This window comes from Lonchura striata, chromosome 25 (assembly GCF_046129695.1).
Source record: "Lonchura striata isolate bLonStr1 chromosome 25, bLonStr1.mat, whole genome shotgun sequence".
NCBI classification, from domain to species: domain Eukaryota; kingdom Metazoa; phylum Chordata; class Aves; order Passeriformes; family Estrildidae; genus Lonchura; species Lonchura striata.
The window spans coordinates 6766537-6793646 of NC_134627.1; the positions used below are offsets into that span (position 1 = coordinate 6766537).

General features: G+C 43.6%; 2 protein-coding genes and 2 long non-coding RNA genes across 5 annotated transcripts in view; 2 read left to right on the forward strand and 2 right to left on the reverse strand.

Moving 5' to 3' along the window:
- Window positions 1-27110, reverse strand: part of LOC144247463 (uncharacterized) — a 135836-nt gene that overhangs the window by 95230 nt on the left and 13496 nt on the right. The window lies entirely within an intron of this gene.
- Window positions 2423-7215, forward strand: LOC110471860 (keratin, type I cytoskeletal 19-like). 2 transcript variants are annotated; one of them, XM_077788296.1, is made up of 9 exons: window positions 2423-2639; window positions 2712-2950; window positions 3438-3520; window positions 4318-4474; window positions 4761-4922; window positions 5061-5186; window positions 5324-5544; window positions 6374-6399; window positions 6897-7215. In XM_077788296.1, exons 1-9 carry the CDS (start codon window positions 2423-2425, stop codon window positions 6974-6976), a joined length of 1311 nt encoding a protein of 436 aa, XP_077644422.1. In that variant the 3' UTR covers window positions 6977-7215. The 2 variants fall into 2 exon arrangements, with proteins under 2 accessions (XP_077644422.1, XP_021388577.1); XM_021532902.3 differs by having other exon boundaries at window positions 2423-2950.
- On the forward strand, window positions 10564-20810 carry KRT23 (keratin 23). The gene is made up of 8 exons (XM_021532903.3): window positions 10564-11169; window positions 14625-14707; window positions 16031-16187; window positions 17647-17808; window positions 17899-18024; window positions 18754-18974; window positions 19637-19662; window positions 20295-20810. The coding sequence occupies exons 1-8, from the start codon at window positions 10570-10572 to the stop codon at window positions 20396-20398; spliced, it is 1479 nt and encodes a 492-aa protein (XP_021388578.3). The 5' UTR covers window positions 10564-10569; the 3' UTR covers window positions 20399-20810.
- Window positions 22399-25801, reverse strand: LOC110471927 (uncharacterized). Its single transcript, XR_002465665.3, has 3 exons — window positions 25572-25801; window positions 22922-23021; window positions 22399-22410 (listed from the first exon to the last, which is right to left on the reverse strand). It is a non-coding gene; the product is annotated as an uncharacterized LOC110471927 (long non-coding RNA).

Here is a 27110-nt window from a genome sequence, read left to right on the forward strand (position 1 = left end):
TGAGATGACAAACAAGCTGCTGCTTGACTGGAACTTGCTGTCCTGAGAGGAGGGGCTGGAGTGTGTCAACTCCGTTAATCCCACAGCAGAGGTAACAAAAGAGAAAGAGTTTATGCAGCTCAGACATGTCAGGAAATGTCTTCCAGGAAAGCACCGTGGAAGATGACAAACCAAGAAGTTCAGGTACCACAGATACAATTCTGAGATCGTGCAAAGGATGAGTCCATGTGTCATTGGATAAGGAAGGAACCTCTGAGCAAAGATAGTGAGACCAGAATAAAGGCATAAGCTTGAAAGAGCTTTTTTTTTTTTTTTTTTTTTTTTTTTTTACTTCAGCAAGTGATTTGCTTCTGTTTCCCTGTACAGCCTGTAAGGAGAAAATGCTGTAGAAATCGTTGTCTAAATTATGTTATGGGGCATGACCTGTATTGGCTGCTTGATTTATTTTGTTTCCCAATGATAAATATCCAACAGAAAGAAACAGCTTTTATCTGCTGCCTGGTTTTTGTAAGCGTTCATCTGATACTGATCCAGCGTGACGCCTGGGGCATGTTAGAAAGCAGCAAAGTGTGTTTCACCATTGACCTTGCAAAGGACTTATCACACCTGAGTGAAAGAAGACTCAATGAAAACTCCCCAAAGTTTCCTACTAAATTTTGTGGTGTTTTGTTGCTTGTTTTTTTTAATGGAATATGATTTGCTTATTGTGAGCTGTCTCCATTGAACAGCCCCTGGCAGTGCACACAATTCGGGGCACTGATTACAGGGGTCTTTAAGACAATTTTTTATCTTCAGGAGGGCTTGTCTGAACTTGTTTTGTGAGACACCAACCCTGGGAGACACTGGGATCTGGCAAGGTACACAGACCATTAATCTGCCCAGCAGCAAAACTGAAGGGCTGTGGCAAAGGGCCAGGTTCAGTTTGAAACATGTTTCCAGAGCAGTGAACACCCACCCATGTGCTCTGCTCAGCCTGCAGTGAGTGGCCATGCCCAGAGCCAGCCTGCAAGGTCACATCACAGCTGGACTGTGCCATTTCTTCCCTCCCAAGTGCACATCTCCAAGTGAAAATGCTGTGCATTCCTTGTGCCTGCATTAACATCTCAGCTGGAAATATCAGAAACCCCCCCGGTTTATTCCAACAACTCCCATTACACTGTGAGCCTTGGCTAATCCGAAATCCCAATCCTGAGTTCTAAACTCAGCTTCTGTACTGCCAAAGACTGTGCTAAAAACAATGCTCTTCTTAGGATGTTTTTAGCAAAACGTATCAGTTTTCTTCTTTGAGCTTTACTTGAGGTCCTGTGTTGTGCAGACAATGGGGTGCTCTGCAAACCCCACACTCTTCAAACCCCATGCCCAGCAGGGCACACGGGTAGCTCTTGCTTCCTCACACGCTGCCCAAATCTGTCTTCCCTGCAGGGTGAACAGGGCTGAATGAATGAATTCCTGAATTTCACTGGCAATTTATCAGCTCAATTATGTATTTCTGTTTAGACTCCTGCTTTAAATGAAGGATTAAGGTGCCTCTTTGAGTGTTTCTCAAGACTTATTTTCAAATACTACTCCATTTCCTTAAACACATTGGCATTAAACACATGTATTGCTATAAGAACAGCATTATCTTAAACCCATTCTCTTTATATTTTCTGTACAGTAACAGGATCTTAGTCCTCCCACATTTACTCTTTTAACTGAGTTGTTTCGAGCTGTGATACCTTTCTGAACTATTTCATAATGATTAATAAATTTACTGTTTCCACTCTCCCTTGCACACTGATGGATGCTGATTGTTCCTCACATAGTGCCATGAATAGATGCTTTTTGTAATAAAAATTCAGACTCCAAAAATCTAAATATTAGTTCCAAGAAAAAAATCAATAAGAACATTTCTAATTCAATTCCAAAATTTTAAAGGAAAAAAATACAGATAGAAAAGGAATAATGGTGAGATGAAGAGATGATTGTACATTTTTCAATGAAAAGAGAATTTTATTTAAGCCTCAATTTTAGAAAAAGTTGATTTTCTGAAGGTAGCCATGGTAAGCATTGTAAATAGGTAAGTGGGTGGGGCTGAACTCACTTTGTTTTTCCATTCTTAAATGTCAGAGAAGTAAACTCCAAGTTTCAGAACTATAGCCTGAAGAAAAAACATCATCTGATTCATGCCTTTTGTTTAATTAAAAAAAGAAACCCCAAGCCCAAGCCCCTGCGATGTGCTGCCAGCACTGCTTGTCAGGAATGTCATCATAGCTGGCCTCACCTCTAGGGAGGAGGAATTTTGGAGGGAGGGCTGCAGTGGGGTTTGTCTCCCAACGCCCGATCGTGAGCATATAAAAGAGGCACGAGGGCAGTGAAGGCACAGGCTGTCTTCTCTTGCCGGGCTGCATAACTGACCCTTGCTCCTGCTCTTGCTTCAGCCATGGCCACTTCCTTCATGAGCTCTTCCTCCACCTACGGGGGTGGCTTTGGGGGCGCCGGGGGCAGCAGCTCTCGCCTGTCCTCGGTGCGCGTCGGAGGCACCTGCCGGGCCCCGAGCATCCACGGCGGCTCTGGCGGCCGGGGTGTCTCCATCTCCTCAGCCAGGTACGTCTCCTCTTCAGGAGGAGGCTGCGGCTTTGGCGGGGGCTATGGAGGAGGTTTTGGAGGGGGAGCAGTCTGTGGCTTTGGAGGGGGCTCTGGCTTTGGAGGGGGCTCTGGCTTTGGTGGAGGATTTGACTTCAGTGGTGGCTTTGTTGGTGGCGATGGCCTCCTCTCTGGCAATGAGAAGATAACCATGCAGAACCTGAATGACCGGCTGGCTTCGTACCTGAACAAGGTACGAGCCCTGGAAGAGGCCAATTCAGAGTTAGAAGTGAAAATCCGAGACTGGTACCAGAAACAAGCTCCCACCAGCCCCGCCCGTGACTACAGCAATTACTACAAGATAATTGAAGAGCTCCGAGACAAGGTATGGCATTCATATGTAGAGGAGTTTTAAGAAGGCAAGAGAATTTTGGAACTGCATGTTCCATGTCTTTAAAATAATTACAAAAGAAGTAGTGAATTCCTCATCCCAAATACATCGAGGTCCAGAGCATTCTAGCAGAATGGAGTAGCCTCTTCTCAATTTAAACACAAATATCTTACCCTGACAATGTGATGTTTGTTGAAATTAAAATGATTGCAGTAAAAGTTAGCAAAATGTGTTTAGAATTATCAATATATTTATTCAGAAATCAAATAGTAAAGAATGTGACAGGTAGGCCTCAAAGACTGGAAAAATAATTCACCTGGCTACAGATAAGATCAGGTATAGTACAAACACATTTCCCATTTCCCTGTGGTTCTAATTTGTCTTGCATGGAGTATCACAGCTCTCTGGTTTGCTCATGGAATGTGGATCAGATATTTTACCATTATTCACAGGAATTTTTCTCTCTGTTTCTAATTGCCAGATCCTTGCTGCTACCATTGACAATTCCCGGGTCATTTTGGAGATTGACAATGCCAGGCTGGCTGCTGATGACTTTAGACTGAAGTAAGTTCACCTGAAGCTCATTTGTCTTCACTCTACTTGTCACTCTCTCTAAACAGTTTTTTCTTTAGTAACTTCAATACAAAACATCCTGGCAAGCAGAATCCATTGATGAAGGACCAATTCAGAGTATAAACCTGACAGAACACAGCATTCAGATCACTGAGCTGTTTGCAGGATCAGTTATAGCCTGTGTCTTCATTTTTTTGTGACACTCAAATATTTTTACTAGCCTGAATCACAGGGGAAAGAAGGCAGGAATAGGTGGGATTTTCACTTAGAAGGAACTGAGTGGGAGGAAGAGGTTGCTGTGGGGCTTCAGCATTTCTCTGCTGGAGTCTGAAATTTAGAGTCAGGTGGGGCTTTTGCAGCTCCCAGGCTCAGCAGCACATCAGATGATAAAGGTCCATGTGCAGCTGCCTTCCCGGCAGGAATGCACCTGCAGGTTTCTCTTTTCCCTCCTGTGTCCCCGGCAGCCCTGCCCCACCTGTGCTTTCCTACACAAATCTGGGATGACACTGCAAAACTCCTGTCCTGTGTGACAATGTTTCTATTGATGCTGATAATCAGTATTATGTTCTGCAAGGTGAAATGTCATGTCTCCCTCAAGAACAAAATCATATGGCTTTGTCTGTGCTTCCTTTATGCTGTATCTGGATATTGGAACAGCTTTATTGCTTTTACACTTCTAAATCTGTATCATCTACAGTCCACTGTTGCTCCCATATGTGATCATTTTATAGCTCTGTTGAATACAACCACAGAAACATTCCAGTGCTTGTTTCTTTTTTGAACTGCAGGTATGAGAATGAGCTGTTCCTGCGCCAGAACGTGGAGTCTGACATCAACGGCCTGCGCCGGGTCCTGGACGAGCTGACCCTGTCCAGAACTGACCTGGAGATGCAGATTGAGACACTGAAGGAGGAGCTGGCTTATCTGAAGAAGAACCACGAAGAGGTGAGAGTCCTGGCAGTGCATGGAGATCACTCCCCTTTGGATTTTAGCTCTTGCAAATGAAACATACATGTAAGTCACATGTAAATACGTGTGTCCTGTATGAGTACACAGAGATAGGGAAGCTGTTGTAATGAGAGAGAAAATGTGATAAGTGTTTTATGTGTGCTCCATCTGTGATACTTGATAGCACAGGTACTGTGTACCACAGCAGGGATTGCTGCGGGCAGGAGCAGTGTGAGAGGAGAGAGCCTGATCTTTTTGTGTCCTCTCTCTGCTGCCCATGCAGGAAATGAAAGAGTACTCGAAGCAGCTGAGTGGAACAGTCAATGTGGAAATGGATGCGGCTCCTGGCATCGACCTGACCAAAGTTCTTGCTGAGATGAGGGAACAGTATGAAGCTCTGGCTGAGAAGAATCGTAAGGATGCTGAGGCCTGGTTCTTCACTCAGGTATGGTCACACCAATGAACAGCACAGCAATGCACTGCCTCAGCATTACTGCCTTGGCAGGTCCCTACCACCCTTTCTCAAAATTATGGATTTTTTTAATACATTTGTATGTGATTTTACAGTTGTTTTTCCTTTCAGACTGATGAGCTGAACCGTGAAGTTGCCACCCACACCCAGCAGATACAGACTGGCAAGTCAGAGATCACGGAACTGCGCCGCACCCTGCAGAGCCTGGAGATTGAGCTCCAGTCACAGCTCAGCATGGTACGGAGCTGCCCCGAGCACGCCATGAGGCACTGCCTCACACTGTCCCCTTCCTCCCTCGCTGTCTCACCTCTCCTCAACTCCCCTTCTGTGGGACAAACTTCATTCTAACCTGTTCTGACATTACTGCACTTCAGAAAGCCGGGCTGGAGGCCAACCTGCGGGACACGGAAGGCCGATACTGCGCGCAGCTGGCTCAGATCCAGGTCCTCATCACCAGCGTGGAGGAGCAGCTGGGCGAGCTGCGCTGCGACATGGAGCGCCAGAACCAGGAGTACAAAATGCTCATGGACATCAAGAGCCGCCTGGAGCAGGAGATCGCCACGTACCGCCAGCTGTTGGAGGGCCAGGACTCACAGTATGTCACTGTCCCAGCCCTGATGAGCAGACACGGGTAACGACACGCTGTGAGCAGCGGGAGCTGAGGCTGCCAGGCTGACTCCGGAGCGCTCGGTCACGCTCCTGCACACGCAGCCTTCGGAGCACTGGCAAAGCAGCTGCCCGGCAAAGTCCCCGGCACTGCCATAACTCCAGCTAAACCTGCACATTGGTGCTCTGGAGGATTTGAAAATACAAATGTCACCATTTTGGCCATGATGAATTACAAAAGGCATCAGGCACAATATATCTCTCTCACTTAATCCTCTGGTTGCACTGGAATTAGAGCCTTCAGCCTGAGACAACCTATAATTACCTGCTCCCAGTATTTCTTTAGCTCCCGGTTTTCTCCATTTGTGCACAGAGGTGACAATATTCATCCTCACACACCAGTATCCCCAGCTAGAAAAGAGCCTGGAACTGACTTCAGTTTACTTCGGTAAAATCTACACTTTCATGCCCATTTCTCATATCTGATCTATACATTGAAGTACTTTTGATTTCTGAGAAGGAATCAGCTCCTTATATAGTTTCTAGAAGAGGCATTTTGAGGAAAGGAGCAATATAAGGAGACACCTCAGGACAAGGAACTGGTCTGACCACTGTTCCCATTCCCTTTCAAGTACATAGGGGTGGATTTCAAAGCTGAAAGCACCTTAGCACCACCTCTAGTAACAACACACCTCAGAACCAGCCATTGAGAGCAGCTATGTGAAATCCTGACTATCCACATAAATTCCTAAATGGTTCAAAAATTTCAGGGGACAGGGTCAGGAATGGTCATTAATCAAATATTTTTTTTTCTACAGGTTGTCAGGACTGATCCCCAAGGATGGTAAGAAATATTTTTATTTAATGAGGGGCTGAAATTAACAGGTAAAATAGGATTAAATAAACCTTTCAGCTTTGGATTTCTTCTTACTACCACAGGTTCCATTATCCCCACAATGAGCATGTTCTCTATCATGTTGAGACAAAAATATAATACTTTATTTTATATATATTTCTAAAATGAGTAGATTTTCAAAATTATTGCATGAACTGCTTGTGGGATTCTAAAATACCCAGATCTCCCAAAGAGTCATTCCTCTGCTGATTCACATAACATACAGGATGCTTCCAAATCCATGTCTGATGTGCACTCCTAAGGTTTTCTGGATGAAGACCAGGAGGGAAAGTGAATAAGATGTAAAGGCAGTTCTGCCTTTGATATGTAAAAGATCTTGTGAGGGAACAAACAAAGACTACCTCATTGTTCAGCTCCTCAGGGTCTTGGCAGGGCCTTAGTGTTTTTTTGTTGCCTATTTAATTTTTTTATTCCCCCTACAACAGCATTTGGGAGCAGTGGAAGAGGTCGCTCTGGCGCGGAAGATGATGCAAGATCTGGTTCTAACCGTGACAGGAGACACTAAGAAAGAAATACCAAATCTCCACGTGGACCCTGTGCAGCCTCCACACTGGCTAATGCTGAGATAAAGAGCCTTTCACTTTCCCAAATCACAAGAATGTAACCAAGAATGTCTTTCCTTAGATTTGCTCTGCCTTTCTACATGAACGCTGGCTCACTGGGTCAGAGATACCAAGCCTGTTTTCTGCTGATGCTCTATTGTGTCCTAACAATAAAGTTTCTGTTCTGCTTCTGCAAACAAATCCAGTCTAATGGTGTTTTTTGAAGCCATTGTGCCCCACAGTCCACAGGCCCTCCCAGCATGGCCTGCTGGAACCCAACCAGGGATACTCTGGGAATAACAACAGCAACAACAATAATAACTTTAAAAATAATAATAAAGATGGTGATGAATGGACAGATCAAGTGCCATTAGATTCTGCCAGCCACCTGGAGCTGGTATCAGTAAAAACCAGAGAAGATAACATAAAAAATCCTTAAGATCTTTGTTCTTAATTCCAAGGGCACAACAGGGCTACAACTCATGCACAAATAAAATGCATCTCTGAAAAAACTGCATATATTTGTGTTCCTGCGCTGCCTGCAGCACCAAGGCAAATTCCCTCAGTTCCTAAGGAAGCATCAGGCACAGTCAGGTGAAACGAATTGCTCAGAGTTTGCTGCAACTCTTTTGGTTTTCATCCATCAGAAGAACATCCCTGGCCCATGTCACTGCTGTGCCTGCAGTTTTAGCCACACCACCTTCTCCCAGCTACAAATCCTCCACCAGTGGAACTGAAGAGATGTTGATAAAACTTTAAGAGCCTGATGAATCCCAGAAGCACACAAAGCAGTTACCTAAGCTCTGTACTTTGTTCACATAGCAAAAAAGCCATTTGAAAAAAGCATCCTTAGCCCCATCACTGGACATTCAATCCATATTATAGTACCTGCAAAAATGATATAATTTCTAGAATTAGATATTTTATTTTCCTTCCATGCTCCTTAGAGGCGCTATTTTTGTGTCTTCTACTTTCTGACATTTAAGAAAAAGAAATATACACTGCTGGCATCACCAGTTTGGCCATGAGATTATTGGTGCTGCTGGTAAGAAATGCACATCCTGTTGGCATTCCCAGTGGAAGGAGTTTGGAAGAGGTTCTGGTAAACTGCAGCAAAGCGGCATCACAATCCACTAGAGAGGAAAACTGAATTGTATAAATGATGTTTTTTCCTGGTCCAAAACCTAGGTGACTATTGCTTGTGTCGCTCAAACAGCAAGAGAGGGAATTCCTACAGCCACAGGCAGCTCTCCATCCATTTGTATTCCAGATGGAGGAGTTGAATCAGTCAGTGATTGTTGCAGGACATTGACCTGTACAATGTAGTTATCAAATTATTCTGCCTGTATCTAAACTGCAGCCTCGAAATTCAGCTCAGTTTGCTCCCCATGTTCCAAATCAGTAAAACACCCACAATTGCCAGATGAAGCAAGCCGGGACTGCAGAGCAGCACCCATCTCCCAGGGAGGAGAACAGTGCCCATCCAAGGGTGCCATCTGCTGACAACAGTTTATTTCCTTACTCCGAGTTCACTTCCGTTCTCTGTTCTCTATTAAAAGAGGTGACTAACCCCAAATTCAGCGCTGCAGCCTGACAAAGAGTCATGTCGGTTTTTGAAGTAAGTTCTTTGGTCTTTTTCATCGATCCTCAATATGTGTGGATCAAAACTGTGTGCCATCTTTTCCAGTTTGGAAAGGCTGAGCTTCAGGGGAAGCACTTCCCATGTCCCAGACCACCTGTACTTTGGATTGATTGCAAGAGAAAATACTATTCTTGTTTTCATGATGTGCTAATTCCATTATATTCTCAGGACTGAGGCTTCGTGGTTTCCCACATTGCCAGGCAGGGTGGGAATGCCATGGAGTAATTTCAGGTGAAACAGAGAATTCATTTTATTTCACATTCTATTCTGTACATCCCTGTGTAATTCCATCTCGGTGTGATAGGTCATAGACACCAGTTTCCTAAACTGAAAATTCAATCTGAATTTGATCTCTGGTGAGATCTGCAGGATGTCATCAGCGCTATTATAATTTAGGGTTTTTTTTCAATTTAGACCCTCAGTTTTTGTCTGATGCTTCAAGCTCATTCCCTCCCCAGCAGCAGGGCTGACCCCAGACTGCAACTATGGATAGTGGCTGTAACCAGAATATCTGGGGAGAGCCAAACCTTGTACTCACTGGAAAACCCGATTTTCAGTGATTTCTTCCCGCAAATAGTTAGAAATGACAGAATTTCTACAGAAGGAAGTAGCTGAGGAAGGAAGAAGAGTGTGTGCTCAATGTACAGGGAGCTGGGGAGAAGGAAAGGAGCAGGTGCTGAGCAGAGCCAAGCCCGAGCCACAAGGAGGAGCCCGAATCCTGCTCCGGCAGGAATGAGGCCGGGAGGTACCAGGGAAGCTGGAGTGCAACAATTCCTTGTTGCTGCAGCCTTCCGAATGAAACAAAAGGGAAAACACATCCCTTCCTGTTTCTTCCAGAACAGTTTAACTCTGCTCCATGCGGTCTCCCTGACCTCACCAGTCAGGATGAGCAGCAGGGCGAGGGCAGACCCTGGGGAAGGGGTTTAGCCTTCACCTAGGTAAGGAAGCCAGCTGCAGCATTTCTGGGAGAGCCTGTGCCCACTCGGCTTCATGCCTCTTCCCAAATCTTCCTCCTCTAGCTCGTCCCTCAGTCATACTAGAACAAGACAAGGCAAACCCACTAAACCCAGCAGTTGCCACGGGACCCAGTCTACACCCCATGAAGAATGGGACAATCTGCAACAGCCACACTGAGCCTTTCCCTGTTGGATGATACAGTTTGGCAGCAAGGTACTGAGACTTTTGAGAAAGACTATTCCTGCATGATTTCCAGGTCAATTTCCAGGGCTGGTAGCTTTAAATAATAATTTTAATCTTTTGAGTGCTGTAAAAATCATAGTGTAAATTATGTTCTATAGCTAAGATAAATATCTTAATAGTATTAATGCTTGGAACAGCAAGAAATCTTTGCACTGCTGCCTATTGAGACAGACCACTGAAACAGGACTGTACCTCAAATCATTAGAAAATCAGTATAAAAGTGTCTAATTCTCATATATTTCCCCTGGAAATGGGCAGCTGAAGGGAACAGTTGGGCATTACTGACTCTGGACTGGAGGGGTTTTTTAGTTTAGAAGCTGGATGACTTCATGAAAGCCTCACGTCTCCCACAGGCTGAAGTTTTTTGGTTGCTAAGTTGTTTGACGGCTGATAGGACACACTGCACTTGAGGATCCACAGGTTTGAGGATCCACGGGCTGCTGTAATTCTACAGTCTGAGAATTACCACAGAAAGCATCTGCATAGCCCCATCCTTGCCCTGGCTTCCCATATATTCCCTTCATGAGCAGGAAAACATAACATACTAACTACAGGGTTAGAGAGAAGTCTGAGGCAGAACTGATCCTGTTCCACACCTACGGGATTTTGGCCACACCTCACTATTATCATATGAAAAGAAAAAGAAAAAAAAAAAAACCCAAACAAGCAAAAGGAAAGCAACCCAGTATGTAGCTGATTCCAAACAACAACAGCATGCAGGCTCATAAATGCTTCAGAATTGACCAAGAGGAAGCACGTTTCGTGATGACACAATCTTGTTGCTGTAGTCATTCATCAAAGGGAAACTCCCACAGGAAAAGGCATAAAGCTGCTCAGGGAAGGCAAAGAGGCTGCTCAGTGCTAGGCAGCCAAACCTGGGGTTCGATTCATACAGAGCTAAGCATGAGCACCAGCCAAGGCCCTTTCCAGCTTTTTTCTGGGTCCCTCAGGGGTAGTTCAGGGTGTGGTTTGGCCCAGCAAGGAACTTCTTACAGAGCATCAAGTGCAGATGGTGGTGCCAGCAGCACACATCCCTTCTCCTCTGCCAGACCCTTCTGGCTGGCAGCAGGAGGGGCACCCTGGGGAGGCTTCGGCGAGCACTATGGGGAAAGCATCTTCCTGGGTGGGAATGAGAAACAGACCATGCAGAACCTGAATGAGCGCTTGGCTGCCTACCTGGACAAGGTCCGTGCCTTAGAAGCAGCCAACGCTCAGCTGGAGAGCTGCATCCTAGAGTGGCACAGGACAAAGTCTCATGGAAAGAGGCATGACTTCAACCAGTACGAGCAAAACGTCACTGACATGCAAAGACAGGTAAGTCAGAGCTGGGACTGTGTCATTCTGTGCTCTTCTAAGGAATCGGGGCTCTCCTTTATGCTGATGGCTTTCCTTTAAAGAAGTTAAATAAAACTTTTGAAATGTTAGAATTCTTCAGGAAGGTAGTTCCAGGACCTGGGCATAAACATTCTTTGTGTTCACAAAGAGGAGACTGGGCACAAGAAAGGCTGGAAGAGGGCGAGGGAGATTCCTGCAGAGACTGGCAGAATAAAGGGATCTGTGTGCTGCCAAGTGTTCCTTTCGGTACTGAAACTGGGGTTTGAGTAACTGCAGCTGGCAGAACTTGGTCTTTTTGACTGCACAGGTCTTGAGCAAATTACAAAGCAGGAGGAGTGCAGAGCCTGCCCCTCTCCTGCCGCTGTCTCCAGACAGACTGGGGCATTCCAGCTCTTTGATTCCTGTGGTAGCAGACAATGAAGCTACAGGAGTTTTGGGACCAATGAGCTTATGTAATCAGATGGAAAAATACTTCATTGTAATTAAGAAAATAGCAGTGACAAATTCCTTGTGGATGTTTTCACTATAATTTAAAAGGAGAATTTCTGGTTCCTGCCAGTCGTTAATATTAATGTTCAACAGTAACTCTTTCAATCTCCCAAACTCACGTGTCTTCAAATTTAAGCATAATATTAATCTGTATTCATAATGAACATCCTTAGCACTGTAACCATCTGTGTGACTAATCAGTGTAATTAACTTCACATACCCATATGGGGCAAAACCCAAAGCTCTTCCAAAAACAATGCTGTCGTTTGCCCTCCACTTTTTATAATACAATTATTTGGCATTTTCATGATCCTGAGAAATTCTTTTAAAAAGGCTTGGAAATTCTATTAATTCACATCTTTGCTGGTTAGGGCCATGGACTTAATCAAACTCCATGCTCACAGATAAAAGTGTTGCCTCCAGGCAGTAGGTGAGGTGCTCGGACCACAGCCTGTGTATGGAGAGCCAGAACTGTCATCGCCCATTTCTGTTTTCAGGATAAAGAAAGGTCACCATCCCCAGACCTGGCACTTGGGCACTTTCCTTTCTAACAGAAAGAGACATAAAAACTTGTATGTTCATCAAGAACATACATGTGTTCGGGTTGATTTGGGATTAGTAAATCAGAAATATTTAGGAAGACAGTAAACATAAAACCATGATGTTGACTGGGTGAAGCTCTCACTTTTGAGTAAGTTGTGCCTAAACTGCTTATTTTTAACACTCACCCCTTAAACAGCTGTCCCTGGCCACAGACACCTGGAGGCTGGTGGCTGTCCTGGATGTGGAATGAAAGGCCAGGAAAGGATCATTTACATGTGGCAATTCAGTGATTGAACACAGAATTTTTACTTTCCCTATAAAATATTGCAATTAGCAGCATGTCTGCCAGTAAAATGAGTGAAAATATATAATCTAATTATTAATCATAATTAAATTAAATAAAAAGTTAAGTTAAAGGGTGGACCTAATGTACCACCTACAATAAAATTTAGACTAAATTTAGGGTCCTATATCCAATAATCCAGAATGTCTATGATATGCTGCCTGTCTGAACTTGGAGTCGTATAATCATTTGGGTTCTATGTTTTTAACCACTCTCCTGGATACCTGAATTCAGGATGAATTCCTGATGGAGCAACAAGTTTTGGGAAAAGCCTTGCTCCAGCTTGACTCCATCCTAACCCAGATACACAATGAAATAGCACCTGTTCTTCAAGTAACTGTCTCACTCAAACACCTTGTGCTGCTAAATAAGCAAAGTGATCTACAGAGCATTCCAAGAGCTGGGACAGAGGACATGAGACATGAGAGGTAAAGTGAGTGCAGAGAGCCTGCTTGGAAAATCCCTGTTTTGAGAAGGAATTGGAGTGCATTTCCTATACAATAATGTGTGAGTTCTTAATGAAGCTGACAGTTTGCAGACTGGTACGCAGTTCAGCAGTAAGTAAGAATTCCATGTGGCTGTTAAGAGATAACTGGCACATGTAAGATCCCCTGCTGGCTGCAGAGCAGCTGGGGCCTCACAGCAGTGGGCAAAGCATTGACCAGTGCTCAGATTGCACAGAATCACACGGCAGTTCTGTACATGGCACAAAGCTGAAGAACTCGTGTTGTTTTCTCGTTGCCTTGTACATCCTATAAGGCTGCATTCAAGAATTGCCTCTTCTTTGTCACCAAATTCCAGGCAGCCACGCATTCAGGGCATTGTTACAGCTCTTGAGCTGGCCTTGATCGTGTCCCAGGGCAGCATCCAAGGTGCAGATAATTGCACAGGAATGCACAGACTGTTAGCAGATTAGTTAAACATTCCACAGCACCTTCTTCTTCACTACAGAGGTGAACCTTTGACACTTGAGGAGAATTCTATCATTTCCTTGTTTCTTTGTGATTCATTGAGGTGTGGGAAATTTACTCCAAGGTGCTGAGAGCTCTGTAAATGACTCCTGTACAGCCACATTGCCCCTTGGTTTGCTCTGTGGATGCTGAGGGAAGGTAGCTGGTGGGATGGCAACCACACTTCTCTTTCCTCTATGTTAGAAAAGGACACGATGCCCTGCATTTATGATTTCCTGATAATTATGTATGAGTTCCTGTTGGAGTTCCTTCAAAGATTTGGCACAGAATACTGAACTTTTTGCATTCAGATCTGTAGTTAAAAGCTGTTCTATGTTATCAGGGACATACAAGCCTTTCCAGTGAGTGCTGAGTGCACCAAAGGAATGAGATTGTGCTTCATCTTGCACCTTTTAGGGCCATTTTCGAATCCCAAAGCTAAATCAGACACCTGAATCAATCACTGCATGCTGCTGGTCCATTCAGAGTTGCTATAGGTGCATAATTGAATGGACCACAACAACCAGATGCCAGTGGTATTGTGCATGCAACTCCAGGCTGAAGCCTGTGGTGAGTTGAGGGTCCTGCCAGCAAGTGGCTGCCACCATCACCTCAGTGCACCACAACACCAGCTCAGCGGGGTGTCCATGCACAGGCAACTTTTAGCATAACATTAACTCCAGTATTTTGATTATATTCAGACACAGCTCAATGGTTCTTACTAAGATTTGCCCTAAAGATGTCCAAGGCAGCTTTGTTAGCAATCCGGTCTCAAAACCAGAGGAAGGCACTGACTGTTACTCTATAATAGACCATGAAGTTTGTGTAATGAAATTCATATCCTCTACCTGGCCAGGAATAAGATGATGCCTCCTGGTTCATACTTTCAAAAAAGTAAGAAAAAGAGTAAAGTAAGATAACAGACAAAATTTGCAAAAGACCTAGGTGAATTAGGAAACTGAAATGCTTTTATTCCTGTGGTCTCCTTAGCATGGGAATTCCACTGTTTAGATGCTTCCTTTGAGCAGCAAAGAGGCTAAACCAGCACGGATTATTTACTGTCATCTCATGGCAACACCAACTCTACTGTTGGATTCTCTGTTTTCCAGATTGAGGATAGCAAGATCACCAATGCCAGCATCCTTTTACAAATCGATAATGCTAACATGGCAACTGAAGACTTCAGGCTCAAGTAAGCTTTTGTTTGGTTTCCTCATTAGATTTGAAAGAGGATTAAACTAAATATTAGTTTTTCATGCTAATCCAATAGGGAAACAATTTTACTGAGGTTTTCTGTTGATACTGGATGAATAAAAACAATGTAGAACAGGGGAAAAGAACCCAAAAGCATGTAAAACCCACAAATGATTGCTGAAGAACCTTGAGTCACCCTGTTTATGATACTTAGTGCAGGTCCTGACGAGCAGGTTTGACAGCAGGCACTTGATACTTGTGACAAAAGGCACTTAAAACTGTCATCTGGGATTACAAATTATCCCCTCTAAACATTGCACTTCCCAGTCCAGCCCTAATCTATTTCCTGGATTTATCACCTTTTCTGTCCAGCTCTGCAAGGAGCACCTGTCCTTGTGTAGCTTCTGCTTTGGAGTCCCAGTAACTGAGCCAATGCATCACAGTCTGATTTTCAGTACATTGAAAGAGAGTCCTCAGATCAACTAAAAAGACAAAATGTTGTACAGAACACTTTCAGGCAGGTCTTTCCACAGGAAAGGGTTTGACACTTCTCTAAGTAAGACTTCTTAGGAATCAGGAAGATCTGTCTTATTTCTAGCAGTTGGTGATCAGCTATAAAAAATATCTCAGCTTTTGGTAATATTGTGACAAACTTGGATACCCTGAGCACTTCCAGCCTTTCATTATCAATCAGTTGTGTCACAAAAGGAATCAATGGAACTACTTTGAGGGATGGGACTCAGACTGAGTTTATTGGGTGAATGGAGAAGCACCAATAGAGCCCACAAAACACAGAGTAAAGGAAGAGATGCTGAGGTGTGAAAATGCTTCCCATGCCCAAGGGAAGACACAGCAGCATCTCCCTTCCTTTGGCTCACTACAGACACTACAAGAGGTCAGAGAGGAATGTTAGTAACTGGCTTCCACCACATTTTTCTTGTTTTTCTGCAGGACTCAAAAGTTACCATTTTGGAAAAACTAAAGCAAGCAGTGCTTGCTGATAGTGTTTTCAGAGAATTGTATTCTCAAAGCTTCCACAATCAGGTGAATTTTATCATGAAAAAAGGGAAATGAAAAAAAGAAATTTTATTTCCTACCATAGAGGAGAAGTTACAAGGAAGAGAGGAAAGTGAAATGCTCATTTTATTGTTAAGACTATTTAAAAATATTTAAATAATGTGTTAGAAACAGAATTGGTTTCTTTGGTTGGTTGTCCTTTCTAGTTCCCTACATAGACTCAGCAAGGCTACTTCTCCTTATACAAGTGCCTGAATCGGGCAGTTCTCAACACGCACATTGTGTCTTCTCTTTCCTCACAAAGATACGAAGCTGAGAAGTGTCGCAGGCAGGGAGTGCAGCTGGATGTGGAGAACCTGCGGAAGGAGCTCGACGGCATGACCATCATTACCACAGATCTGGAAATGGAAATTGAAGGCTTGAGAGAAGAGCACATCCTCAGGAGGAAAGACCATGAGGAGGTAGAAAACGTTCCACTTGGTAAAATCCTATTGCACCAATCTTTACAACCATGTAATTAACTGAGTAAAACCCACAATCTCTAAGTGGGATTGATGATTCAGGACCTAATCCTGTTTCTGAGGCACCAGTGAGTGTCAGGTGAAGCAAAAAGCCTGTGTCTGCTTTACCAATTACACTGGGGTTTCAGAGAGAACAGATTGCTGGAGTCTCTCCCACCCATCTGTCATACACAGCTAATAATAACTGACATATTGGACAGAAGTATTCTCAGAAAGACTTAGATATAACTACACAGAGCGCTGCCAGGTTTTAGTCATCACAGACTTTTTCCTCAGTTCTGAATATATCATTTCCCATACTCGCAGAAGCAAGGCAGGGATGAGGGTTGGAGGGTTGGAAGGGATCTTTTTAGGCTCCCTTGTCCACCCCCATAAAGTCAAGCAGGGTAACCCAGAACAGCCTGACCTGTGCAAAACAGATCTCAAATTCTTGAAGGATCAAAATTAAAAAGAATGGTTGGTGAAGTCAGGCAAAATTACTCATTCTTGCATAATCCTAAACACAGTAATTAGATAATTTTCAAAAGCCACACTACTCTGAATTCTCCAGAGCTATACTCAGTGCTCTCTGTTATTCCCACATTTATAATTTCACTGCTTGAAACATGCTGGTTTCGCTTGATCTGGTGTTGTTGGCAGTTATTACCCAACACTGGACCAAACATCCTGCTCAGTGTCTGTGCATTTTTAAAGCACAGAATAAAACACAGGGGCTGCACAGTGGTAGGTGCAGCTGCCTTTGGCTGACCCCCTCCCAGGCCAGGAGAGTTTTTGGACACAGGGGACCAGCAGAGCCATCCCTGTGTCCAGCTGATCTGCATTCCATGATGTCATACCCTGAAAGGCTCCTTTGCCTGGGTGCTTTGAAAATGGTACCAGGCACAGAAGGTTGTGCTACACTGAAAGGAATGTTACCCTACCTGCCCGACTGGTCCTGTAATTATGTTGTTTACACAGTAATTATATGCTTTAATCCAATTATTCCTTTAACAATTACATAGAACTTTTACATTACTCTCCTGTAAACTTAGTTATAGTTCCATAAATATTAACATAAGGGGTAAGAAAGATAAAATTACTGTTAGATTTTCATCAAGGTCTTGGGTTTCTAATAGATAAATAAATAAAAAATGTCAGTGCTTCTTCATTGAGTCCATTTCTTTCAGAAACATTCTATGAAAAGATCTTCTCGCATGTTTTTGAGTTCTGCCACAGAAGCAACTATGTCATTGATTTAAGTCACATCAAAGTATTATCAATATATAAATTTTTCAAATAATGTTAACTTAATGTATATATAACAATTACCCCCCAAAACTCTCTGGGATTCTGTGGCTCTCTGAAAACTTTCTACTTCCATAAACGAGTTTGCTTGTTCCCTCTGCTAACACACAAACAGGATATGGAAGCCAATCGCTCCTCACAGGACTTCAAAGTCAATGTAAAAGTAAACGCGGCCCCTCCTGCAGACTTAGGCAAGATTCTGGCAGAAATAAGAGAAGATTATGAGGCTATAATTGAAAAGAATCGTCAAAGCCTGGACAACTGGTACAAAGAACAGGTAAGAGCTAGTCCCTGCTCATTTCCAAGCCCCCCGTGGCTGTACCTGCCTGACCAGAGTCTGAGCTTTTCTCTTGCTTCTCCTCCACAGAGTGCAGCAATGTCCCTGGCAGCAACCCCTAATCCCGAGCAGATCCAGCGCAACGAGAATGAGATCAAGGAGCTAAGGAGAACTTTGCAGTCCCTGGACATCGAGCTGCAGGCACAGATTAGTAAGGTATCTGCTGCAGACATCTCACTCACTCCCTGTATTCTCAGAAGTTGTCATGGATCAATTCTCCATTTAAATCCACAGCCCAGCATAACTTTGTTGCAGTTGTTAAAGTATGAGGGAAAGTAGAATTGAGATCATGCTTGACTTTGCCAAAATATGCAAAATATATTCAGGAACCATCACCAGGAAGTGAAAAATGTCTCTTCTTATGACAAAATATGAGAAGAAGAAGAAGGGATAGCTGACTCCAAGTCTAGAAAGAAAATGTGTCCAGAAGACAGATAGTAACACAAAGAATGCAAAGTTCATATTTACAAGCCCTGTTATCAGGCATGAATTACAAAAAGTGTGAAAAATATTGGTAGGGAGCTTTCACAAATATTACATAACCTTACACAGGTTAAAGCTCACATCCCAGAGACCTGGAGACTTTGGAGCAATTCTGGACAGCTCATGCAGAACGGGCAGGACAGACAGCAGTGTCAGGAGCAGAGCTTTGAGCAGAACGGATATGGCAGGGATAAATTACTCAGTTTTGCCTTTCATGCACACACGGCACAGCTTTGTGGTTCTGTTGCCTTCACAAGAATAGTTATGCAAATGCATAAGTGTTTAAATTACCACAGCCTTAATTTTGCAATCTTCTAGCTAGAGACCAAATTTGCTGGTATTTCTGTGTTGTATCTACCACATAAATAATAATCATGGTCTTGGTATTATCTGCCCCATCAGAAACACATGCTGGAAGACACCTTGGCTGACACTCGGAATTATTACGCTGCTGCACTTCAAAACATGCAGCAGATCATCTCCAGGTGTGAGGAGGAGCTGAGCCAGGTTCGTCACGACATGAAGCAGCAAAATAACCAATATAAGGTTCTTCTTGGGATCAAAACACGCCTGGAAAAGGAAATTTCCACATACCGCCTGCTGCTGGAAGGGAATGCTGACGGGTAAGGCAGAGCTGCCCTGACTGGAACAGATGAGAGTTCTCATATTTGGATTATTTATTTGTTTGTTTGTTTATGCTTAATCAAAGCTTGTGAGTCCCATACTACATCAAGGGTTGGTATTTTAATATGACGGATCATAATAAAAAGCCGGAGCCACTTAGAGTACAGAGACGCTGGTACCCATGTAATTTGAACTACCTAAATTAATATAACTTTTTATTTTAAAAAGAATAAAATTCTCCACTCCCGTGGCATGGCCATCTCAGCATAGGAGAACACTGGCCTCAGTTTTATTCTCTCATCTGATTTGTATGAAGTCAAAAAAGGAAGATCAGCAGCTTTTACCACTGCAACTCTCAGGCAGGCAGGACAGAGAGCCCTCAAGTGTGAGGGTATTTCTCACAAGCCAAATTGGGATCAACCTGAGCAACTCCATGAGAACCAATGCACCTCTCCCTGGGAGCAGTAGTTAATGTGCCCAGGGATTTTTCCAGTGAGAGTATCTACCAAAGGGAAAGCTCACATGGTATAAAATCACCATTCTTTATCCTTCTTCTTTTTTTTTTAATTTTGTCTCATAGTCTCCTTAGAAACAGTGAGAAAGGTATAAATAACTTTTTGAAATTATTGTAACATTATTTTCTATTTCATTATCTTCACAGGACAGCAAGAAAATCTGAAACTAAAGGTAAAAGTTCCTTACTTTGTTCTCTGTAGTGACTCTTAATTACTGTCATTTCCAATCAAATTTTACTCAGAGCAATTTTAACCTCACCTGAGTGAACTGTGGAAGGTGTGCATAGCAGGCTCACACAGGCCTTTGAGAAGCATTTCAGCTGTTCCTGGCTGCTGTGAAGGGCTCACTGCAGAGCCCATGGGCTCCCTGAGCCCCTGCCCCGTCAGTCACCCAGCAGCCACAGCTCAGGCTCCAGACTGAGGCTTTCCTGGGATATGAGGAGGCAAGGAGACTCCACTGAGTGACTAAAACAGCGTTAGGGCTTGAGAGCAAACCGAAAATCTGCATGTCTGGGAACTCATATTCTGGCATGGGTATGACCTGCAGACATCCAGGATAATCTGCTGGATTTGCATTGGCTGGGCTCTCCCTGTGTTATTCATTTGCCCTGACCTGGACCAGACCCAGGGTGACTTTCTGGCAGCAGATTTCACACAGAGCAATAACAAATATTGACTTGAAGGAAAACATGTAGAGAAAACTTTGTTGAGGAGGCAGCAGGCAAAAGACTGTAAATGAGGCTTTCCTTGCATCGCCTTTTCTCAGCATTGCTCCTTGGCTAATTAAACTTTCTTTTCTTTCAGAACACTCTGGGCTGAGCAACCGAAAGCTCAAAGCGATTGTCCACGACAGCGTGAATGGGGAGGTGGTGTCCTCCACCATCAACGAGCTCCCCCCACAAGCCTGAAGGAAAGCTCTGCCAACCAGCAGCTTTCCCAGCAGCAGTTCCCACGGCCCCTCTGGGAACAGTGTGCCGTGGGCTGGCTCCCGTGTGTCAAACAGGGATCCTGTAGTGAACGCGCTTCTCCAATGATCTGCAGCCTAACGCTGCAAAGTGCCACACAGAGCTGGGTATAGCTGACATTGGTAGTTTAAAGAGCTTTTAGTCACCAAAACGCTGGAAAAAAGCTGTTGAATTAAAGTGACTGGATGAGCTAGTGGCAGATGTATTGTGCACATCTCCCCAGGGCAGGAATATCCATCTGGGATTCAGTTATCACTCTGCAAATTAGCTATAATTTAAGGGGAATAGTCTCTCAACTTTTTTCCTTGGTCTTATGCCTCTCATCATATACCTCACTGCAGCCAATAAATTTTTATGCATTATTTGTTCTGGTCCTTGCAATATCTGATTTTGCTTTCCCTTACATATGCCCAGTCCACTGTGGCAGTGTCATTGACATGGCTCAGGACAGCCAAAGCCTCATTGTTTCAGGAGGGACAATACTGGAAGACCACAAAAAAGAAAAGAGGAGACACAAGTTACAGGTGACATTTACATGAGCAAAACTATTCTACTTCCCTATACACAACTTATCAAAGTCACCATTTCAAACAGCATTATGAGTAGGAGTGTTCTAAAGTCACTTTACTAAAAATAGTCCCCCAGACACATATCTTTATTCTTCAGTTTGAGAGAAATTTTCTAGCACTGTCTTTACACACTTTCCCTCAGAGCCTGGAAGTACTTTTCCAGACACCCATTTTTTCTTGATGGCCCAGGTAATTCAAAAAACCATCTCAGTTATTTGGTCTCAAATTAATGTCACTGTCTCTGTCGAAGGGTTCTGCAGTCAGGCCAGACTGGTGTTTACAGTGCATGCTAACAACAGGGAGAGCTGTCTGCCTTAACTAAATTCAGGCTTCCTCCATTTCTCAGCTCAGCCCAATGCCCGAGTCAGCAGCAGACCCTGACAGCAATAGAGCCATGCAAAGATAAAATCTGGGCAAGGAAAAGAGAAATACCATTAGGATATTTAAATGAGGAAGAGTGTAAGGCAGAAGGAAGAGAGACCAAATGGAACATAATGAGTGTGTCAGGGATTTGCATTCCAAAGTCACTGTCTTCGTGTCCAGGGCAGTCTCGAATTCATGAGTGACATTATCATCATGTCCCATCATCCCCATGCACCATGGACACTCACAAAAGGGCTCCTGTTACCTGCCTTGCTTTGAAACAGGGCTCACAAAGGAAAGGGGAAATCTCAAAGGAAATGCAGATTAGCTGAACAAAGTCCACTTCTGTGGTACGATGTTCTGCTACTGGCGTGTTCCAACCAGATCCTGATCCCCCATTGCCCCCTGCACCCCAACTCTCCACCCTTGTTACACAAAGAGATCCCAAAAGCATTGGATGGATTACCTAATGGTTTCTTTAAACTGGGTAAAACTTGTAATACAGGATTAGTAACTGCTGGCTAATTAAGAGTGTCCTTCCTTATGGCTTACCAGATCTAACAAGCCAGACCTGGTGTTTGCAGCATCTGGACAAAATGTGCCCAGGTCTTCTTGAACAATTTTCTGTGTTATTTAAAGATATGTCCATTTATCAGATTTACATAGCAGAGCCACAAATAATTTACATCGCTGTGACACAAATAATTATAAAAACTTCTAAATAGCCCCTTATTTCTACATCAAAGTAAAGTATGTGCTTTGTGCTGGGTTATTGTGCTGAACTGCAAGAAAGAAAGAAAGAAAGAAGGAAAAGCAAATAATTGAAGTGCCTTATGGAACACGCCTGTCTTTATTTCACATTCCTGAGCAATGCTCTGGCTTTACTCTGTCCTGGTGTCCCCTCATGCAGAGGTAAGATGTTCTCCCCGTGTCCTATGTTACATTCAGCTGTGGTCCAAGTGGTGCTGGAGAAGAGGCAGCAGAATTCCTGCTAAGAGGCAGCAGAATTCCTGTTCTTTCCTGCTAAGAGGTAGTAGAATTCCCATTCTCCTCTGCTGAAAGGCAGCAGAATTCCCACATCACCCCACCACTCTGATGATTTAACCTTCTCTTGCACCTGTGCTGTTGTACTCTGTACAGGTCAGACCAGTACAGCTCACAGCACCATCCTAACTGCTCACTCCATTATTGACACCATCGTGCACTGATGGTTCAGCCATTCAAGTGTCTTTTACTAAGTGGAGTAAATCAATTAGTCCTTAAACATACAAACAGGCATTACACCACATTCTGTTTGCTTCTGGAAAAAATTGCTGATTTCTGGAGAACCTTTAACAGCTTCAGAATGCTCTGTAGAACTGCAGATCTCCTTTCTGTTGAACAGCTTGTGACACCGTGTCACCAGACATGTGCCCTGTATCTGGTGGTTACTCGTTACCTCTGAATTTGTGCTCTGGTAGATAAGCTATGCATTCCTAAATTTATTTAGGGTGGGTCTGCACCCTAAATAATAAATAATGATGCTAATACTTACCACTTGCATGCACTGTTAACATCACATTCTCACACCATGCTGAGAGATGAAGTCAGGGAGATAATGAATGGGGGCAGTATTATCATTCCCACTTTATTGCCTGAGAAATTGGAAAAACAGATGACACAATATGCTCAAGGCTGCAAAGAAAGTCACTGAGAGCCACTAAATTAGAATCCATCACTTCACAGCTTCTACTTAGCCCAGCTGTTAGATAAAACAACTTCCTGAAGAGCCATTCCCCACTCACAGCAATCCTGTCAGTGTCTGATGCCTCGGAAGAGATAATGCCCTTCATTCATTCCAAGTGTTTATGGCTGGTCAGGACCCTGAACACACACTGATGATGTTCTTCAATGCACCTGTGCCAACAGCCCACTGAAACGAGTCCTGTACAGAACCCTGTGCTGGTGGCTTTGTAGCATTTGGGAGACTTTAGGAGCACAGGTAGTGCTGCTGCTGATTTCAGAGCAGTGGCTTGAAGGGAAGGAAATATTCAGGACTGTGATAATGTATGGCTTGAAAAATGACTTTGTTAGTTCATTGTATTGCAACTGATCGAACTCTGCCAGCTTCTATTTGTTCTTCTTCAGTATCCCATGCACACAGAAGTGCCATTTCACCACCAAGAAAGTGACAGACCCAGACACAAAGAAAGTGCAATTTGAAAAATATTGAAGTGTTATTAAAAACAACAGCCTCCAAGTGAATAAATTCTATTTCCCATAAATGGAAAAGGATAGCAGAGAAACATGAGCAGAAGAGAACAGCCTTTCTCAGTCTAATTGAATGATGCAACAATACTTCTGCAAACCAACAAGATACAGGAACTCAGCCTATAAAAGGAGGCTGAAACCATCAGCGTTCACAGCTGGCTCCTTGCAGTTTCACCTGCCATTTAAGGCAGTCCTGCACGGAATAATCCTCAGCATGATTTCCAAGAGCCTTGACTGCACTCCAGCCTGGGCATGAGTCACAGCTCATTTCACTTGTAGAAATGTTAAAACTTATTAAGGTGTATTACAATAGGCAGCTTTGGTAAGTGAAGTGTTGATCCCCTGGAAGAAGTGTGCGATGAGGTAATGCAGTCATGGTTTGTGCTATTAATCACACATTCTTCTGGGGAGCTGGCCCCACACTGCTGGGGTTCAGCCTTATTTATCAACAGCCACATCTGTACAATGAAAATTTTTGCTTTCTGCCTTCCTGGTTAATGCAGATGCAAAATTAACAAAGTCATTTCAGAAAGGGAAGAAAAGAAATCTTGCCTTTGTAGCACTGCTAAACCCACGGGTTCTATGGATTATTGAAGCAGAGAGAATAGGTAGAAGAGCCGGTAAAACATTTCACAATGTCCACACCCTGACCTATAAAGGTTTCTACAGTTTTGCTAGGAGATGCCTGTTCCTGTGTATGAATCATTTAGAAAAAGGACGAATATATAAACAGGGAAGTAAGGAAAGAATAATGCTGGAGAGGCTGCACTCCCTGTCCCCCCATGTCCTGCATTATACAGCAAAAGCATCTTAATTATTGACTCTACCTGGATATTTGGCTTGGTGAAATCCTAACTAAAGTTTTACCATGTGTTGTTTCCTCATCATTCCTCCCTCTGTAAATTTTTTAATTCTTTTCAAGTTGTACTTTTATGATAGCCTTAATTGTGTGACTATATTGAAATTACCTAGTTGAGTCCCTGGCCTAGGACTGGCACGAACAAATCGTCTGCAAAAGTATTCCGTGAAACAGAAGTGCCAATGTTGGACAATTTGGAGTGTCCCTATGGCAGGAGCTCCCAGTGTGAGACATGACCTAATGGTGAGACAGGTGCAGGGATCCTTCTTCTGGACATGTTAATTTGCTTTTTGAATGTCTGAATATGCATCAGAAGCTTAAAGGCATAAAATCATAACACCAGCTGTGGTAAAGATACTTTCAATAACTATATAGACTTCAGGGGTAAATTTTTTGGCTTTCCAATGTCCTAAGGACAAGTCCAAAGGAGTTGATGTGATGGGCTGTAATTAGGCTCTATAGAAAGCAACAAAAATGAGGAATATAATTTGGAAAAATGTGTTTCAATTAAGAGGCATAATTAGCTTGAGCAGGCAGGGAAATGGAGAAACAGGATGAAGTAGCTACAAACTACAGTTCTTCCTTAGAACAGAAGTTAAAGGTGTGCTGCCTTTAGAGAAGTACCAGCTTTGACTCAGCTCTGCACCCCTGAAACAACTTATAAGAAAATAAAAGATCAAATGCATCAAACAAAAAACTGGGAGTGACTCTTGCCAGAACAATTTCAAAGCAGGAAATCTGTAATGTTGCTGCAAGCAGAGAGAAATTGTGATCATAAAGTTACCTGTGCAGGAAAGAAAACACATTCTTATTAATGAGAAAAAATAGTAATTTTTGAAAGTCATTCCAGCCCCCAGGCTCTGCTTCTAGGTTAATCTTACAAGAAACAGTTTCAAGACATTCTGAGAGTGTATCTCTGTTACTGTAGAGAACAAAAACCTTAAAAACACAAAGAAACCTTGTATTTAATGTCTACAGCCTATTGCTACCTAAAAATTGAGATATTCAAGCATCAGTCATATAAAAGAGTGTAATTCAAAAGGATTATGAACACTCCCTGTCGTCGAAGACTTACATGTCAGAATTTAGAAAGATAGCCCATTCTTCTTGCCATTGCTTCCAAACCCATTCCATGCACAGCACTGAACTCCGTAATTATGGCTGGTGGCTCTGAAAATAAATACTCCTCTAAACATTTGGCCACAAGAGCGATGCAACTAAATTTCCTGTTGATATAGGGCCAGTAAAGTGGATACTTATGAGACATTTCCTTATGTAATGCGTAAGTTTTATTCTCTCGTTCAAGCTCCGCACGGATTCTCCCGCGGTGCTCACACGGCAGGGCTGGAGGCAGCTCCGTTCCGAAGGCCGGTGGTGGCCTCTAGTGACAACCAGGTAGATCCGCACGGAGCCCGCTGCCTGTCCCCGCTCCTGCCGCTCCTCCGGGGCTCCTGCGGCTGGGGAACAGCTTCTACCGGGACATTTCTGCTGCGGTGTTTGTGCAGTGAACGAAATTAGCAGTGCCAGACTCCCTCCAGGGGAGTATGCAGACGGATTTTCGGCCCGTTTCCTTTCTTTTGCTTTTTTGGTATCTGCTTTCCTGACACAGATCTTGATGCTGGGAGGGTATTTTGGGTTGTAAGCAGCCCATAGCTTGTTCCTGGTTGTACAAACCCCGGGAGTGGGGATGCTGTGGGATCGCTGGGATGCACTGAAAGGATGATATTCCAGAGAAGTCCCCAAACAAGAAGCTGCAGCTACCCAGGCACTCCTGGCATTATGAGTGTAATTTTACCCTGGGGAAAAAATTGAGTTTTTCTTCTGATTTGGGGGCTCAAGGTGTGACACAAGTGAGATCCCCAGAACCACAATTTTTTTTTTTTTAAGTAAGCAAAAAATCTACACGGATATGAACATGTGCAATACAGTGTGGTTGTACATATCTTTTACAGTGTACAATCAGTGTGTACCTATTTGCACAGGGCCGTGAAAATTGTATTTGCCTCCTGAATCACAGAAGTATGCAATATTTTTCATGGATACTGAACTACTCCAGCATTATGGAACTGAGAGAGTCAGTAGGATGGTATTCTCTCCAGTTCACTGGTTTTCTCTTTCCCTTGATACTTCAGTTGCACAGGGTTTTTCCAAGGGAGAGAGCTCTGCCAGCAGTCCTGTGTTGGAGTTGATCTTAATGGCACTTTTGGGGAAGAAAAAAGAGAAGGTTCGTTTGTGTGGCCTGGAGCTGTTTTTGTTGGCACTGAGATCTGATTCTGTTCAAGGAGAGCAGCTGAGACAGGAAAGGCAGCTCCTGACTTTCATTTTCCACCTGTGGCTGGGGAGGGATGGAACCCACACACTGCCTCATGCACCACTCCAGGAGCTGGAACACCTCTCTAAGTACCATAAATATGTAATGTTTTAACTTACCCCTCTGGTCAAAGCTCCAAGCAGAAAGAAATAAGATGTAGTGGTTTGATGACTGAGATATTTTCATTGGACAAAAGATAAAACGGAGAGGGAAATGAGGGGAAAAAAATACGTGAGGCAGACAGTGTAAGATCTTGAACTGCAAATGTTCAGGGCCTAGGTGAATCCAGCTGAGTTGGTGACA

What these genes read in the sequence shown, in the direction of transcription:
- LOC110471860 (XM_021532902.3), top strand. Translation starts at nt 2,423, where the DNA reads ATGGCCACTTCCTTCATGAGCTCTTCCTCCACCTACGGGGGTGGCTTT. An exon ending in TTGAAGAGCTCCGAGACAAG is followed by an intron (nt 2,951 to 3,437) that starts GTATGGCATTCA and finishes TCTAATTGCCAG; the next exon opens with ATCCTTGCTGCTACCATTGA. An exon ending in TGAAGAAGAACCACGAAGAG is followed by an intron (nt 4,475 to 4,760) that starts GTGAGAGTCCTG and finishes CTGCCCATGCAG; the next exon opens with GAAATGAAAGAGTACTCGAA.
- KRT23 (XM_021532903.3), top strand. Translation starts at nt 10,570, where the DNA reads ATGCAGGCTCATAAATGCTTCAGAATTGACCAAGAGGAAGCACGTTTC. An exon ending in TCACTGACATGCAAAGACAG is followed by an intron (nt 11,170 to 14,624) that starts GTAAGTCAGAGC and finishes TCTGTTTTCCAG; the next exon opens with ATTGAGGATAGCAAGATCAC. An exon ending in GGAGGAAAGACCATGAGGAG is followed by an intron (nt 16,188 to 17,646) that starts GTAGAAAACGTT and finishes ACACACAAACAG; the next exon opens with GATATGGAAGCCAATCGCTC.